This window comes from Mytilus trossulus, chromosome 12 (genome assembly GCF_036588685.1).
Source record: "Mytilus trossulus isolate FHL-02 chromosome 12, PNRI_Mtr1.1.1.hap1, whole genome shotgun sequence".
Lineage (NCBI taxonomy): Eukaryota > Metazoa > Mollusca > Bivalvia > Mytilida > Mytilidae > Mytilus > Mytilus trossulus.
Window position 1 is genome coordinate 34,676,196 of NC_086384.1, and position 19,386 is coordinate 34,695,581.

A 19,386-nucleotide genomic window follows, 5' to 3' on the forward strand; every position below is an offset into this window, starting at 1 on the left:
ATAACGTCAAGTTATAATATATAGTTATGTATATTGTGTCAGGCGTAGTTAACTTGGTTTGCAATGAGGCATGTATTTAAGTATCTTATTATATGTTCCCTGTCAAAACTATTAGTTTTATACGCCCGCGATGAAAATATGTCGACCTATCAAATTGCAGGGGCAGATAAAAGAACACGAAGAAGCACACGGACCAAACGTTGTACGATATCACCTCACACAAGTGAATTGACATGATTAGTTTCTGTCCTAATATTAGGCAAAAAGCGGGAAAAAAGCTGTATTGGCCCATGGGCTAATACGGGACGTTCACTTCCGGTTTTTAATTCTCGTATAATCATTTAATAAAAGTGTTATGAACTGGCTGTTTCTGTATTGGCACTGGTATAGATTCTCGGTCAGCTGTATTGGCCCTCGACCCTACGGGTCTCGTGGCCAATACAGCAAACCTTGAATCTATACCAGTGCCAATACAGAAACAGCCAGTTAATAACACTATAATATCGACTCGTCCAGTGTCCAGCTTTAATAGATATAGAAAGATGTGGTTTGAGTGCCAAATGAGACAGCTCTCCATCCATCCAAATAACAATTTAAAAAAATAAACCATTTTAGGTCAATGTACGGCCTTCAACACGGAGCCTTGGCTCACACCGAACAACAAGCTAAAGGGCCCCAACGGTCTAATCTATATAAAACAAAATGAGAAACGAGAAACACGTATAAACTTTGGAGTAGGGGCAATAAGGCCCTTATTTGGCCCAAAAATTACTGCAAATTTAAAAGTTATCATACATATTCTTAAATTACTGAAAACTTGACTAAGGTATAAGGTACTAAGAAAAACAAAACAAATTTGTCATCAAACAAGTTACCATGGCAATGAATCATGACCTAATTTGCATATTTTGTTAAATTTCGTGATTTTCCTTGTTTTTTCATCAAATTTTAAGTATATTTTAGATTGAAAAAGTATGTGCGCACCCAAGAAACAACTTTATATTTAGTGAAATTATGCCAATAGTAATAATACAGCTTCTGTTAAATTATTTTGTTGTTTCTCGGCTGCGCAGGATGTTTCCTCAACTATAATATTGATAAAAAAAACTGCATAAATTCTGTATTTGTCATCGTTTTTGTGAAAACAATACATATTATGACGTAATTGTGACGTCATCAGATACAAATCTTTCTGTTTTCAATTTATATTTCTTGACCCTATGCATTTCTAAACATTATGTGCCAATTTGAAATGGTTATCAAACATTCTATTTTCTTGGGCCAAAACTAGGCCTTAATGCCCCTACTCCTTACATAAACGAACGACAACTATTCCTGACTTAGGACAGGTGCAAACATATGCAGCGGGATTAAACGTTTTAATGGTACCAAACCTTCTCCCTTTTTCTAAAACATTTTTAAGCATAACATCACAGCATAGAAAAACACACGATAAAATATCAAGTGTATTATACATGCCTGGTATTGATTTAATCATTATACGTGTATGAAAAATCTAATAAACAGTTTTAAGATGAACTAATAATATCTCAATCTAATCATACATACATGTATATATTGCGAAAGATTCAATACAAATGACCGGTCCACATCATAATAAGTGATAGGGGTAAAATGGGTAAGGAGAAAATGACAGATGTTCTTAGTTATTTTTTTGCAATAACGAATAAAAATTCGTCAACCAAAATGTGTACTATAACTTTTTAAAAAACATGTCGATCTGTATTGGTATAGTTTTCGGATCTAATTTGCGTATAAATTTTAGGCAATAGGAAGTTTGGCCTTCAAAAGTCTACAAAATTATGGAATTTACACAGAAAATACACCGTTTTAATACATTAACTGTTTCGCAAATAAAAAATGAATACAAAGTAAAATCATTTCTTAAAACACTGCAAAAATTCCTTTACAAAATGTTATCACACACTGTTAGTTGAAATATGTTATTTATTTGGTTAACGGGAAATAACTCAATTTTAAATAGCTCAATCGGTTAGTGCGTTTTTTTCCAAATTAATCAAGGTTTTGAAGTCTCTAGTAAGTGATCTCTTCTTCTTTATGGAATCCCGACCAGGATTCTAGCAATATAAAACAAACGAGTTCAAAAAAAAAATTAACATGTTTAACCCCGCCAAATTTTGTATATTCCTGTCCCAAGTCATAACCCGGTTGTCTTTTGTTGCTGTTACGGCATATAATATTTGTTTTTCACTATTGTTTTGTCTTTAATGTTTAATATTTATTAAAACAAATAAGAAATTGTCGTGTACTTCATAACAGTTTTGTGTACTCTTGTCTGTACTGTCTCGGTTTTTATAGTCATCCAATAACCGCAACGAAACAGTAATTCGGTAAACATACTCATCCAGTGGCAATAACGTGATTGCCATGATCTCTTTTGTTAATCATGTGACTTTAACCACACGATTTTATGAGCAATTTTTTTAACGTTTTTACAGTTCATGGCATATCATTATATATCTAGGTGTTTGAGCCAACTTTCTCTTGTTTCTTTTGTTTTTGTTTCATCCGAGAAATCACTATATAAAATTGTATGTCTTACTCGAATTTGAATATTAATGATTTTACATCATATCTTCAAACATTTTTCAACAATTGTACACGTTTAAGTTAAATCAGAATCTTTTCCAGCGCTGTATGTTGCTGTCAAAAGTATTGCAATTTTTTTGTAAAATTGCCCCAAAGAACGTCCATAACAAAGTTGAATGGATCTATCTTCGAGATACAATAAACTATATACCGGTATATGGCTGTACTTCTAACAGGAATTAGGTGTTGTTTACGGATGATACATGTATGTCTACTACAATGTATATGAATGGACAGCTGAAGGACGCTTCCGGGTGCAGGAATTTCTCGCTGCATTGAAGACCTATAGGTGACCTTCAGCTGTTTTCTGTTCTATGTTCGGGTTGTTGTTTCTTTGACACGTTCCCCATTTCAATTCTTAATTTTATAGAACAGTTAATTGCTCGAAAATTGCAGACTTGAATCATCTTTGGGATTTATAATCTAATAATAATATAAAAAAGTAAATGTTTAATAAAAAATGATAAGCCATGATATTTCTAGAACCTCAAATTACAAATATGGAACTGTGATGTTGTGAATTTGAGTGATAAATAAAGTTGAGAGTTTCTTGTATTTTTTAAATGGTTTTACTTATTTGAGAATGATTCTTTGATTTTTTTCGGGTGAACTGCTTTCCTAGGTGTATACACAATAGTGTCTCTTTGTCACCCAATATGTTTACCATTAAGTTATTTTTCTTTTTGGTTGTGATCGTTCTATACTTGGACCCGATAGTTTTCAACTTTACATTCCATCATATTTTTTGTAAGGGATCTCAATACATGTAGCACAAATAGTACATTTTTTAATATATACTTTCTGTTTTAACCAATTTTCTTTTAGTGTGCGTTGTTGAAACTGTGTTCAGCTTGCTTTCGGTAGCATGCTAGTTTTATATATAAGAATTTCTAATAATAACAACAATTTTTAATTTTCATTTGTTTTGTTTTCGACGACAATAAAAGGACTGGATTCCATTTTTAAATCGATCATCTGTGAACCCATATACAAATGGATTTGAAACATTATTAATAAGAAGCAGTCGTATTCCAATCTGATACAAAGTTAATTCAAAGTTACTTAATCCTGATTTGAACTCTATATCCAAACTTATGACACAGCTCAGCACTAAATATGGAGCAAAAACTATTATAAATATTCCTGTTATAACTATAAGCGACCTAGTTGTTCGTAAAGTTGATAATCTCAAAGTTTTCATTGTTCCTGCTGATAAATTTCGGTACAACTCGACATGTTTACTACAGTTTGAAAGGTTTGAAATGTTTGACTGAACAGAGTCTAACCTCCCTATGGTAGAAATATTTTGACGCATGTCTTCGGACAACTTCCGACTGTCTCTGATATTTGCGTGACGACTAAATACAACTTTTGAAATAGAAAAATATGCACAAATTAGAATTGTCGAACATATAATGAAAACGATGATCATAAATCCTAAGTATGAATATAAAAACAAGGTTCCATGAAAGTCATCGTTAATGAAACACATATATCCAGTGGCGTTGGCGCCATTTCCTTCTAAACTGACAACATGATGTCCATTGAGAAAATACATGGGAAGTGTTATAACAAGAGACAAGCACATGCATAAACCACAAAGCCTTTTTGATGTCAGTACGGTCATTTGATTTTTCATAGGGTTGCAAACTCTTCGGTACCTTTCTAATGCAATACAAACAAGTATAAAAATCGAAGACATCAAAAGAAACGCATTATTAAACCTGAACAACCGACAACCAACTTCGTTATAAAATGTATACGGTTTTGTCAAATCTAATATTTCCATTGGCATGTGCACTACACATGCAACCAAATCCACGATTGACAAAGCTATAACAAACACAGTATACGTTGACGCTTTCCTGTCTGCACGTGAGAACAATATTAGCACGTGAATGTTCCCAATAATTCCAATAAAACTTAAGATCCCAATGTAAATAATGCAAGGAATTCTCTGTAGAATAGCTTCATCTGTCATACGAGAAATAATGTCTTCCTCTGTTTCCGTGAAATTCATCACTTTTTACATCTATTTAACCTGAAAAAAAAAATCAAATATTTACTTAATCAGCTGATAACTGACATACTTTAGAATGCATGCTCTACATATATTCGTGATTTTAGAATTTGAAGTGTATTACAAACACATTTTTTTGTTTCTTTACACAACACATTAGCTTTGTACTGCTTGCTCTTTATTATGTATAACATGTATAAAAGGGTAAGATTTGTATTGTCTGACTTATGTATTTACGCTTTGTGTCATGTAATGTTTCCATTGCACTTCAATACACAGGAATGTGTAATAAGAGGCAGGAACAAATGATACTTAATGTATTTTTGTTTCTGTTTACATACATTTGATGATAAACAATGTGTAAAATGCCTTCGTTAATTATATTACGTAAGGATCATGTCCCGGATCATGTTTATTTCAATTACTCGAAATACAACAATGATTCATTAACGATATTTGCTATATGTTTTGGGTCATTCAATCATTGTCTCACTGAATATAAAAAAAGATGTGGTATGATTGCAAATGTGACAACTCTCCAAAGATACCAAACTGACACAAAAATTAACAACTATTATAATAGGTCACCGTACGGCCTTCAACGATGAGCAAAACCAATACGGTATAGTCAGCTATAAAATGCCCCGAAATGACTCAAACGAGAAAACTAACGGCCTAATTTCTATATAAAAAATGAACTTAGTTGACAATGTTTTTAAATTATTTTTTCTCTGGCGATATGTGACGTACTAAATTACAAGTAAAGAAGCATATGTTGTACTTGGATATTGTTTCAGAACAACATTGTTTCTAGCTGGACACAGTATCTCTTTCCCTCTTTTGATGTTTGTATTGTTCACATGTGCTTTTATCTTTAATGTAATTGTTTATACATATATATATTCTGTAACTATGCAATTTGTAGTTAATGATAAATACAATTCAGTCATATTCATATAACACATATCTTCCTTGCTCTTTTGCTCTCTTCTCTATCTCACTCACGAATTTGTTTAACAAACAAAAAAACGTAATCAATGCTACACATTATTATTCTAATATTGAAAAGAAACTATTTTTTTCAATAATTCCAGAACGACTGAACTAAATAGAGCAGAATTGTATTATCTGTATAAATATTTCGTATTTCGTATATAAAAAGTGCTTTGTAACGCTACAGTAGATTATTCTTTGTAAAAGTAGTATTTAGCATTAATTTCTTTGATGCAATGCGTCATCAGCAAACAACTTTCATATTAAATTAGATTATTTCGTCATCTTATCATTTTATTACAACCATAAGAAATCTTGTCTGCAATTATACCAATTAAAATTCTTTAAATTGTCTTGCAACGTTTAACTTGAATAGCATCAGAAGTCCATTACATCTGATTTCGTTCGATATACGGTCTAGTTTAGTTAATCTGTTTTGGTTGCTATATCTCAATTAACAATACATAGTAATTGCTTGATTGTTAGTTGCTTAATGGCATTGCAAATTGTTTATGTATATTCAATCGGCGGAGGACATTTGAGCGTATTGATAGGACATTTGAGCGAAAACATAGGACGTTTGAGCGCCAAAGTAGAACCCGTTTGAGCGTCAGAATTTTAACCCATTTTAGCGAAAATTAAAATTGTCAAAGCCCATCTTAGCGAAATATTTTTTAACACTTTTTAGCTCAAATGTCCTGCGCCCATATTCAATACGATAAAAAATACTCCATAAAATATATCAACAAAATTATGGTGAATTGTCCGGAAAATTATACTGAAAAGAGAACATGTTTCTGTTTTGTAATGAGCCACATACAAACCATCAAAGACTTATTGCAAGGTGTATTAAAACTGCAGAGAGCATGACACTCTGCCAAAAAATAAACCAGCGGAGTTGAATCTGCAATTATCCTGGGACTATAAAAAAGAAAATTTGGTATGATTGACAAAGATACATCACTCCACAAAACAGCAATGTCACAGACCATGTATAGGTCACAGTACGGCCTTCAATAATGACCAAAATCACAAATGTAAAACAATTCAAACGAGAAATTTAACAGCCTGATTAATCATCATGTACGACAAATGAACGAAAAACAAATATGTTGTACAGCAACAATCGACAACCACTAAAGTACAGGTTCCTAACTTCGGACAACCACATACATACATAATGTGACGGGTTAGACATGTTAGCGATATCACAACCAAACCCTAACCGGGAACCGTGGAGTTATAGTGTTACATACATGTATAAATGAAATAAAAAAAACATTGGAAAAAGGCTATACTGAGAAGATGGATACCGATAGAAATACATGTAACAAAAACACAGAGTGGACGCGACAGGGTATGTGTACATCAGAACAACAAAAAGACACTTATTACAGATCTGAGAGTTCTCGCAGTTACTGACAGCTAGTTCAAAGCTAGTAACAACTATAAATCATGCACGTAAGACTAAACTGTATATATTTACACATACATGTACACGTTGATGGTGATGATGAAAGCAACAAAGAATTAGGAAAAAGTTTAAGAATAACTTCTTCATGACTATGAAAATAGAAAGAAATATTTTACATTTTGTTTCGAGTTTGCACATCAATTTATCACCTAAATTATATTTTGTGTCAAACAGTTCTGTGTACATCATAGCTTGCAATGTACTTTTAACATAAACAAGTAAAGCAAGTTTTCACATTTCAACCATTGTGCTTTTATTGTGAATAACGTATTTGAACAATTATATCAAATAAATGGAAAGACTGCACTGAAAAGTATGATGTATTGAATATTTTTAAACATTTGACATGCAATACATATTAGAGGAATTAACAAATGTACCCGACCTATATCTCGTACATTACTTGTACACGAGATGTCGCCGTTTTAAAAATGCACGCACTTTACTGGGATTTGTTATCGACCTTCATCAAAGTCGTTCAACTATATAATTATAAAAACCTTTATTAAAACTAAATTTGAAAACTCTATATAAAACTTCCATTAATAGTAGAAATAAATAGAAATATTGCGTTTCTAATTGAAGTTTTCTGCGATAAAGACTTATCAGATTTGAAAATTACAGTCTTTAGATCTCCAACAATCAGTGAACGAGAAGAAAGTTTTTATAACAAACCCATCAGTCGATCCTTTAGAAAGATAAGTAAGATATGTTAGTGTTCGTCTTCCTTTTACAGTTTTCATTTATTGACAAATTAATCATTAGAATCAGATAGTGATGCATGATAAATTCTACTGACTTACCCAGGAATATGAATAACAAAAGATGTAGTGTACACGTTCCACATTAGGTCACAAAAACCAATGACTCAAATAACTAAAAGACAACAAGAGTGCATACTTCTATGTATATATAGTTTTAAACAAAAGGTAGTTATCTGCAAAAATGACAAGTTTTAAATCGCCCGAGTGACAAAAAAAAGTTGTTAAAATTTCAAAAGAGACGGTCAAAACTTTACCGTACTTATAACAAAAGCAATCCATTAGACCATCCTTTATAATGTGTCTGATTGTAGACTTCGCACATGAACATGTAGCGTGAAACAAACTAGTTTTTGATTTAATCGCACCCCCCCCCCCCCCCCCCCCAATCCATGTCCACGCATTCATAAAGCTCAATTCTTATTGAGAATAAACGTTAACATAGATATACAATTAAATTTCATAATTATTCAAAGGAGTAGGTCCAGTAAGACCCCTTTTAGGCCCCAAAATATAGCAGTTTTACAAAATTTTTAAAATGTAAACTTTTAGTTATTTATTGTACAGTAGAATTCTTCTGCTACATAAATATGGGCTGTTTTTGACATAACAATGCACATATATCAGGTACTAGCACCATTAAGTCATGCTAATTACTGAAATCTTCACAATTCTAGCATTTTAGTTAAATTTTAGACGGTTTTCGTGTGAAACGAAAGTGGCCGCATTCGTGTTCATCCTTAATATTAAAATGTAGGTTGTAGTTTATTGTAAAACATAACATATATATAGATCGAGGATGAACACGGATGCGGCCACTTTCATTTTTGACGAAAACCATCTGAAAAGTGACATTTGTCGGCATATTTGGTAGATTTTTCATATTTGAACTTGAATCGGGTCGTTTTTAAAATGACAGAATCAGTTAAAATCTTTCACATAAACTAATTGATTCAAATGAAATAGACACTTAAGTGTTCAAAAAGTGGTTAAAATCTTACGTCAGATGAACCTGAATGTGAGGCCAAAATCGGTCCTTACCAATTTGAAATTGAACAAAAGTGAGTTCCCAGTCAAAAAAAGTCCTATCATTTCAACTAAATTCGATATTTTTCAAAAGATTATTACGAAGTAACTGTATGAACGATTTTCATAATATAAATACCAAAAGATGTAGAAATGTCTGAAGTTTTATTGTTTACTTGGTTATAATATTATTCATGCTCCTTTTAATTTTTTGACGAGATGAACACCACAGGCACTTATCTCAGAATTTTTTTTCCCTATATACCTTATTATAACACAAGGTACTTAACTTGCAATTTAGAAAAATGTTGGGTGGTGACGAAGTTCCGTTATTTGCCGCTTTATATGCTGTTAATCCCACTAAAGCCTGTTTTGTCGTAAATCTAAATTGATTTATCTTTACAATGGTGTATAACATGCCTACATTTATTGTCGGAATCATCCGTAGCAATCCTTTTTTCAAGGCATTTAAATGGATAAAACCAGAGAATTCCGAAAATCTGACAAAAAATCCAAAACATGACAAGCCAGCTTCCTTAACTCATCAAAGGATGAAAACGAAACTCAAAAAAATTTTGACTTAATAAACATTAAAACTTCAGACATTTTTACATCTTTTGGTATCTATTTCATAAAAATCGCTTAAACAGTTGCTTGAAAATATGTTTTTGAAAAAATATCGATTTTAGTTGAAATGATAGGACATTTTTTGAGTGAGAACTCACTTTTGTCCCATGACGGTGTATATGAAACCACTGGAAATTATTTCGCAACGTCAAGTGGCTAATATTACAGATATTTTAGGAGGCGATAAAAATCAAATACGCGAGTATTGTAATTGGGCAACAGGAATGCATTGAAATTCGTTACGTGACAAAACATAAGATTCGAAGTTATATGACAGTTAAAAGCACTTTAAATATATGATTATGTTTGCAGCCCTCAGTAATTGGGTTTAATAACACAACCTGCGGAAAAAGATGCTTTTAACACGTTGAACAGGTTTTGATAATTTTTGAATTTTGTTCATTTGCCCTCACTTGTATGGTGTAATAAGGGATGTGCTGTTTAAACTATATAACGAACTGTTCCAGCATATTCTGCTGAAAAATAATTAGTTTAAAAAACCCACAATATCAGACATTGACCTGAACCAGTTCTGAGTAGATTATACATTTTTTTACATATTATTGTCATGATATTAATCGTGTTTAAAGAAGCTTAAATTATCCCACAACTACACATATGTTGTTAAGTTAATTTGTTATAGATTGTGCAAGGACTTTGTAGCCAGTCAAGGTCGTAAAAACATTATATGTTAGATTGATTTATATTAATTTTTCTTGAAAAAAATCATAAATTTCTGTACCAAATCAAATGATGTTTGTATTAGATACACGTCGAGGGCGTTAGTCCGAATTGATGTATCTTATTTACCCCAATATATTATTGCCGATGCATATAGAACGAAAGGTTTTGAAATAACTTAGTAAGGTGGTCTTTCAACAACTCGACCTAAATGTATTTCATTGAAAAGCACGATGAATGTAGGGTATCCAATTCCATATATAGTGAAATCGGTTTTTAGGGTTTTCCACGACCAGTGGCAAATATTTCATGCATATTCAGGTCAATTTTAGGCTTGTTAACATTGTATATTTATATTTTGATTTAATAAACATTGAATAAATATATTCCTTGAAAATATAAAGTATTGAGTAATGTAACATCTTTGTGTTTTTTTATTAAGTCAAATTAAAGTCATAAAATGTCTTTTGATGCGTAAAATGTTACTTTTTTTTAAACGAAAGTCTGTATTTACCATTTCATACCTTTTTTTCATTCCCTCCTTTGTTAACTCCATATTCCCTATATTGGCTAAATATAACTTAAGATGTCGTACCAGAAAGATTTCCGTTGTGCTTCATTTTAACATATATTTAGATCTGTTAAAACAAGGTCCATATTAAATTTAAACTCACTAAAAAGTGGTTACTTTTAACAAGCCTTTTAACAAATGTTAAAATCTAATATAAACCCACTTTGACGCATTATTAAATATTACACTAAGTGATATCCCTTCAATGTACAGATACAAATCTGGTTGAATCTATTCAAAGTGTTTGGTTTTTCTCATTTTCCTGTTTCTTAATTTAAAGCGACGGAGGACATTTGAGGTAAAAAAAAAATACACGTAGGACGTTTGAGCGCCAAAGTAGAACCCATTTGAGCGCCAAAGTAGAACCCATTTGCGCGCCAGAATTTTAACCCATTTTAGCGAAATATGTTTTAACACTTTTTAGCTCAGATGTACTGCGCCCATATTCAATACGATAAAAGAAAATCCATAAAATATCATATCAACAAAATTATGCATCCATTTAAGAGAAAATTAAAATTGTCTAAGCCCATTTTAGCGAAATAATTTTAACCCGTTTTATTAGATAAATGATAGATATTAAATTCAAACAAACTTTACAAGACATAAATATTCATAGAATTACTGTGTACACTACTTGTGTTCTCCCTCTTTTTCTTAATTCTTTCCTTAAATTTTGCTTCCAAACATGTTTGTTTGTTTGTTTGTTCATATGTCAAAAACATAAATTTGAAAAAGGGATGGCTATTTGTATTTACATTAGACCGTTGGTTTTCCCGTTTGAATGGTTTTACACTAGTAATTTTGGGGCCCTTTATAGCTTGTTGTTCGTTGTGAGCCAAGGCTCCGTGTTGAAGGCCCGGTACATGTACATTGACCTATAATGTTTTACTTTTTTAATTGTTATTTGGATGGAGAGTTGTCTCATTGGCAATCACACCACATCTTCCTATATCTACAAACGTGACATAAACGGATGAATAGAAAATTTAAAAAAATATATTTATACCGTATTTAACTTCTGCAATACACAGTGAGTAATAAGTTTCAATCAGGAAACCACTGAAAAAATGCAAATGCATCAAACAAAAATAACAGTTGACGGTCAGCCCGATAGGAAGAGACGTCCAAAGTGAAGGACAGGGATATTGTCAACGGCGGATCAAGATATTTTCATAAATGGGGCCCACTGACTGTCTAAGAGGGGGCACACTCGGGTCATACTTTAGTGATTCATATATGTGTTGCATGTACTGATAAATAAATGTTACAACTCCGTTATCAGACAAAGCAAGGTGCCAGATGACCATTTACCAAGTATGTATTATAAACAAACTAATTGTTCTTTATTGATAATAATGAAGTTGTATATCTTAGTTTCCTGATACTAATTTGACATTAAATATGCTTACGAGATGATTATCATCACCTCACTATGTGCATGTATTAAAGAACCGCCAGTATAATTATAAACGTTTTTGGATCACTAGACAACTTAATGTATTATTTATCCTGATGCATTTTTTAGATTTAGTCTATTCTCATGCTCGCACTCGTATATACATAGACCTTTAAGGGCCTTCTTTTAATTTAAGGGTCCCTATACTTTAGAGGAAGGGTTCATTCATTATAATGGTTAGGTTAGGGGATGTTTTATGGTCAGGGCTATTGATATGGTTAGGTATGGGTTATGGTAAGATTTTAGGTTTTGTATAGTTTAGAAATGCTGTATAAGGGTCGGAACCACTAAAGTGAAAGAAGGCCCATTTAAGTAGTGATTATATTCCTTTACTTAAGATGGTTCTGTATATCAGTCATTTTTGATATACATACATATATATGCCCCCTTTGATAGGTATTTCATTTTTAAACATCCTAAATATGATATGTATTTATGATTATAAAGATATGTGGTATGGTCGCCAATGTGACAACTGTCCACCAATTTTTAATATAAAGTGGATATAAGCAATTAAATTAAGGCAACAGTACTCCATTAAAAAATTAGCAAACCCCATACCTCATTTGCCTATTCCATTAACCAAATGACGTCCAAGTCGGTTTCGACGTTCAAATATAAAGGGAAGATGTGGTATGATTGCCAATGAGACAACTATCCACTAAAGACCAAAATGACATAGACATTAACAACTATGGATCACCGTACGGCCTTCAACAATGAGCAAAGCCCATACCGCATAGTCAGCTATAAAAGGCCCAAATAAGACAATGTAAAACAATTCAAACGAGAAAACTAACGGCCCTATTTATGTAAAAAAATGAACAAAAAACAAATATGTAACACATAAACAAACGACAATCACTGAATTACAGGCTCCTGACTTGGAACAGGCACATACATAAATAATGTGGCGGGGTTAAACATGCTAGCGGGATTCCAATCCTCCCCTAACCTGGGACAGTGGTATAACAGTACAACATAAGAACGAACTATAGAAATCAGTTGAAAAATGTTTAACTCATCAGATGGACAAAAATACAAGTGGACGTGGTCGGGTACTTATACATCCCGACACAAAAAGACACAATGAACAGATCTGTGAGTACTCGCAGTTATCTGACAGCTAGTTCAAAGCCACTAACAACTAATAAAACATCATGCATCTAAGACTAAATGTATGTAACACAACGGCAATCATATTTAAGCTTTAGCATAAATGTCTATTAACATTTTAAGGTTTAAAGCAAAATATCAGTAACTATACAAACCTCCATGTCAGATTATTTTTTACATCCTCTAATGATTTCTTAAATCACTTAATAGCTGTTTTTTTTAATATTAAAATACTATCCGTAAGTTCTCAAGTGGCGAGCGTTGATGAAACATTGTATAAAAAATCAACCACTATCTCGATATTATCTGCGATGGCACTGCTGAAACAGTGCTGTAATTACACTTAATTAGAAACAAACTTCATTAATAAAATTGAATTTCTATCATGATTTCTCTTGTGTAATTGCGATCCAGTCTATATTTATATTTCCTTACCTATTGAAGTTTTATTTGTCAATAAAATGCAATGGAATGTAACGAAAATGTTGACGATAGTTTCAATTTGTATAAGCATAAAATAAATCACTTTGCTGGTTTTTAATGATAGTTACTTAGTTCAACTTTTAATTTTTATTTCTATTTATTTTTTGTATGGTCATTGAAGGGAATCGAAAGAAATATTCTTGTTGATGATTTTCCTGTGTGATCAATGTGTCGTTACGTATATATAAGAGAGGGATTGTGATATCTCGATTCTCAATAGGGAACAGTCATACATGATAAATGTTCATCCTAAACTTCTTAAACGGGAGACACAACTTTAACTTTGAAGTCTGGTAAACGGGCTCTAACAACAGTTTTCGATACATGCTGATTATGATGGTTGTATGGAATTTACATCAGAGAGACTACTGGTCCCATACTACAGAAAACATGAGAGGAGAGGTGGAAAATAATGGGGTGCAGCTGCTTACATATAAAGTATAGACAATGTATAGAGAATACCAAGCAAACCATATATATATAAGAAGCAAAAATAACCTAAAAATGAAAAGATTACAGGAATCAAGAAATTCCGGACCCTCCATTATTTACAAACGGGATTTTCCATCGCTCTTTTTAACTATCAAGCTTTTTTTTAGACGAGAAGAGTGATGGTACAGAGAGTCAGAATTAATTTAACGATAGATTCTACCCTCCTTACAAGTTAAATCATATGAATAAGACGGTATGCACTGAGTTAACACTGCATTATACATATCTTCGGCGTGCGGTAATACATGTATGATCTATAATTAGTTGTACTTTTCTGAGTGATATGTATATATCATCTTCTTTAAAAAATGATAAACATTTTTCCGATTCTGTCGTCATTTTATATCGCTCGGTCTGCACTATAAACGTGAATGATATAATCAATGCTTCAAAATTGATACATATTGTATATATTGTTATGTCAAAAGATGCAGCTAAAGGTTTCGGTTAATGTCAACTTGGCTGTTTGTTGGAGATTACGATGCCAACTTTTCAATTTTGCATGTTCTTTTTCTTTAGAGATTTATTTAACTGATAAAATATTTTATTTCGCATTATTTTTAATCTATTCCTTTAATTTTTTTTTTATTCAACTATTTTTGTCGAACTACCTCTTTTGCTAATTTTTGTTTAATTGATTCGGTTTGCTTAATCCATGGGATTAGAATATTTCATCACATGGACCATTCCCCTAGTAATAGACTTATAGACTTCTGATCTTCTTTTTTCTATTGAGTAAGCTATATATATTTTTAAAAATATTATAATTCGATAATAAAAAAACCAAACAGAGGCATATTTAAAGTGAAATCGTGTTATCAATAGGCTTCTGTGTTAATATTTTGTGTTTGAAACCATTTAAAAATATATAGATATAGAATAATTTCATCTATCCATTTTGATAAAAAAAAAAGAAAAAAAAAAGAGGTGATAATTTAACTACAGGTCATCGTATGGCCTTCAACTGTGAACTAATCACACGCCGTGTAGCTAGGCTTAAAATGCTTTCAAAGTGTCAAAAATGTGTTTTCACGGACTACCGTACTGCGAAACTCCTCTATGATGACGTTCAAAGGTGAGAGGAAAATAAACAAACGTACAATGAGATTTGTTCCCATCAGTACAAAAAGCATTTTAATGTCGATAATTAGGGACCCACGTATTTGGGCGCAGTATTGAAGCTAACAAATGGTTAGATCTACATGTGTTTAAAATGTTCTTAAAATCTTTTTTAATTTTTAATCAAGTCATTTATACCGATGCAAATATTCCCTTAATAGTACACACTAATAACGTAGATTGGATTGATGTAATGTTTGTTTAATTGTTTTGCACCTTTAGAAGTTCCGGTTATATAAAACGGTTACATCTAAGGATGATTTAAGAGTTGATGTAAACATGTATAAAATCTGAATGGACTTTTATAGTGTAAACTGTCTTGCACTAGTAGTCAGCTATAGATCGATAGTACTAACATCTTTTTTTAAACCGAGACATTATTGACAATTAAACTTTGATTATTTATTTGCAAAACAACTTTAAGATGAATTGTGAGATTCCTTATCATATATAATTTATGAAATTAAAACTACTAAATAGATCGAAATGATTCAATGAAAACACATGTATATGTTTTGAAAAGAATATGAGGCTCAGAGTAAAATTCAAAATGCAAAGGTACAAATGTAATTTCACCAGCAATTTACAAAATATTTGAAACAGCAGACCCGCTCAAGTAAAAATAAAAATATTACAAAATACCAAACTTCAACGAAAATTCAAAACACAAAGTCCCCGTAGTTATCAAATGGCAAAATCAAATGCTCGGAATATATCAAACGAATGGAAAATAACTGTCAGACATATTTGGGACTTGATTCAGGCTTTTATGTAGAAATTGTTGAATTAAAACTGGTGTAATAGCTAACGAAACCAGTCACTTCTATGGCAGTCGAATGAATTTGCATTATGTTGTGTAAACAGGAAAAACAGATAGGTTAAAAAGTTTAAAAAAAGGGTACGTCATTTAACATTGTTTCATAATCAATATAAAAATAAACAAATGTAAGTAATGATAAGAAATAAACTTACTTTTTACCAACATGTACAAAGCAATCGTTTTATGGCGACATGTGTCCGATCTGACAAATACGTTGCAAGTCATCAAACGAGTATTAATCATAAACAACCATAATAACGTGTAATAATGACGGCCCCAATATTGACCCATTGTTGTTTATTGTAACAAGTCCATTCGGGAGCATAAACATAACAATAGATTTGATTAAGTAAAAATACATCTATCCATTCAACGAGTATTAAAAATTTATGTCAAAAGTACGAAACATGGATTTTATTTTCTTAAAGGATTAGCCTTAAATTGTGACAAATGACATTGATATGTAAAAGTTTTTCAATCGATAAATATCTTTTTTTGACATATCTTTACATATATATAGTTATTTCACATAATTAGTCAATCATTTATAAATGTTTTCCAATAACTTTAAACGTTTTCCATACGGTGACAATGTAATAATTCAAACTTATTGTTTTTACTTACCAATAAAAAATGCTTTACGATTAAGATTAAGCAATAATTTGTCTTCCAAAATAAACACAAATTCTTATACATTCTGGTATATCCTCATCCATCGTATATATGTACTCGTGATCACTAGCGGATAAATATTCTTACAATAATCTTTTGTCGAAAGTACATTAGATGATCTACATAACATGAAGACAACTTGACATTTTGTTGTAGTTTTTCACTCGGAAAGATAGTTAAATGACCGTGTGATTACAAAACCAGACAAATTTCAGCAGTTAATTGACCTTCTTAAACAATATAACGCCCTCGCCCTGTTTTAACTATTGTAAACATGTTGGATCATGAAATTTGGGACATGTGATTCATAAAATGGATGTCTTCTAGTTTACCAACTAAAATGTTATTCTGACTGAAATTCTAGCATCGGCCAGTCCTCTGTTGCGGTTTTGCTCTCACTAAACAAATATATTTTTTGTTGGATTTATGCCATTGCTTTGTTGATATTCTTATATTCTATTGTGTTCCATTCGGGTTTGTCTTAGAAAGTCAAAATGTTGATATTGTGTCAAAGAGAGGACAAATTGATATCGAAGAGACTGTTTGAAACAATCAGAAAGCAAATCTTAAAACAAAAATAATTGAAATGATAAATTTTGAGTGACTTCATGATTTTTTTTTCCCGCCCTATATTTTGGCTTTAACATTTAATTTTAGCATATTCACATATCACATATGTTAATTCTCTAAATAACAAAATAATAAAATTTTGCATTTGCTCACGATACTTTCCGTCTGTACGTTAACTTTGTCTGCTTGTCAGTTATTCCGTCTCGTATCATGTTTATTGTCACTATTTAAAATTCGATCACATATCAACCTGTCTTAATTGCGATGTTAACGTTTCAAATATGTCAATTTCGGGTTTGTTACACATATAACGAGATTCGTTGAAATGAAAATGTTATTGTATTTATCAAGCGCAGTTAAATCAATTTTCTTCAAGTAAATATTTATAAATAATTACGACTAACGACAAAATTAGTTTACTCGCGTAGTGGTATTAACCATATGTGTGGATTCTTCAAAAGTCTATAGAACTTTTTGATAATTTTAGATCTCGGTCTGTTTCTGAAATTAGTTCTAACATTACTTTTGATTTTTTAACCCATTCCCAATGTGAAATTACAATTTATTTGAAAATACTTTGAACGACAAAATTTTGTGACGTTTACATTTACGGAGGTCAAACACGCGAAGCAATGCATGTGGTTTTGATGATGCTTTTTGTGCCTTGTCTGTTTTGAGATTGTGACACAGTTATGACTGCTGTACCCATATTTTGACTATTGTACCCATTATGTCTGTTTGGGTCAAAAATCGTTAAAAATATAACGAAATTTGATGCGACTGTCATACAAGTGAGAGGTTTAGCGCTCTAAAGCCAGGTTCAATCCATCATTTTCTACATGAAATGCTAGTTCTAAGTCAGGAATATCAGTATGACAGTTGTCCATTCGTTTGATGTGTTTAATCATTTGATTTTGCCATTAGATTTATGAATTTTCTCGGGGTTCAGTATTTTTGTGATTTTACTTTGTTTATGGCCATTTCCATATTGGCCCTCGCCCTAACGAGCGAGACACATTCTTGTGAGCACCATATTTTGCTTATATCCAACGGTATACTGTTTTTATAAAATATAAAGTTATCTAAGCAAAATGAAGTAATTTACAATAAAACATTTATGAACATCGCCATATTCGTTACTTGCCAATTTTTTTCTTTATACCAAGTCCAAATTTATTTATCATGCATGTTTTATGCCTGAAATAGATAGCAGGAGATGAAATTATGCTATAAAAAAAAATGATCAAGAATTTTAAAGTGAAGTAGTGGTCCAGCTGAAAAAGGTTCAAAAGTAACATTTCGGACGTTGTCAAATAATTTCAAAACCCCCTTAACATCAAATTTTTCATATTTTGAGTAGAGCTAATGAAGTTTTCTATAATTTTGATATAATTTGTTCCAAAAAGTAGTACAACGCTTTCTAACAATATTATTAAGAAAGCGCAGGTTGGATATTTAAATTTTCATTTATGGTCTAAAAGAAATGCACTACGAACCTACTGTGTTCTCGGACCTAAGGTTTAATTGATATTCAATTATTTCTGCACCTGGTTCACTTAAAACAATTAGGAAATGGATACAATTTATAAAGAAACAAAACATCAAAGGCCTTTTAATATTTATTCACGAACACATTCTTATTCAGTTTTTAAATTCGTAAAAAGTCTCATCCGGGATTAGAGTTTCTACTTTCTATTTCTGCATTAAGAAAATATCTGCATTGAGAATACATCTGCATTTGAATCATATAAATCTTAATGTTAAGTATAGTATATTGACAAATGTATCTTTGATGTGTGTGGTGTTTTTTTTCAACTTCCAAATGGAATTTCAACAACATCAAGTTGAATCTATATATCTCCTATAATGTT

At 31.6% G+C, this 19,386-nt stretch overlaps 1 protein-coding gene across 5 annotated transcripts; it reads right to left on the reverse strand.

The window, feature by feature from the left end:
* Window positions 1-2,698: 2,698 nt before the first annotated feature.
* LOC134693878 (cholecystokinin receptor type A-like) lies at window positions 2,699-17,252 on the reverse strand. 5 transcript variants are annotated; one of them, XM_063554823.1, is made up of 2 exons: window positions 13,515-13,747; window positions 2,699-4,672 (listed from the first exon to the last, which is right to left on the reverse strand). In XM_063554823.1, exon 2 carries the CDS (start codon window positions 4,649-4,651, stop codon window positions 3,548-3,550), a length of 1,104 nt encoding a protein of 367 aa, XP_063410893.1. In that variant the 5' UTR covers window positions 4,652-4,672; window positions 13,515-13,747; the 3' UTR covers window positions 2,699-3,547. The 5 variants fall into 5 exon arrangements, with proteins under 5 accessions (XP_063410893.1, XP_063410892.1, XP_063410891.1 ...); XM_063554822.1 differs by lacking the exon at window positions 13,515-13,747 and adding an exon at window positions 10,738-10,857; XM_063554821.1 differs by lacking the exon at window positions 13,515-13,747 and adding an exon at window positions 7,922-8,012.
* Window positions 17,253-19,386: the final 2,134 nt, after the last annotated feature.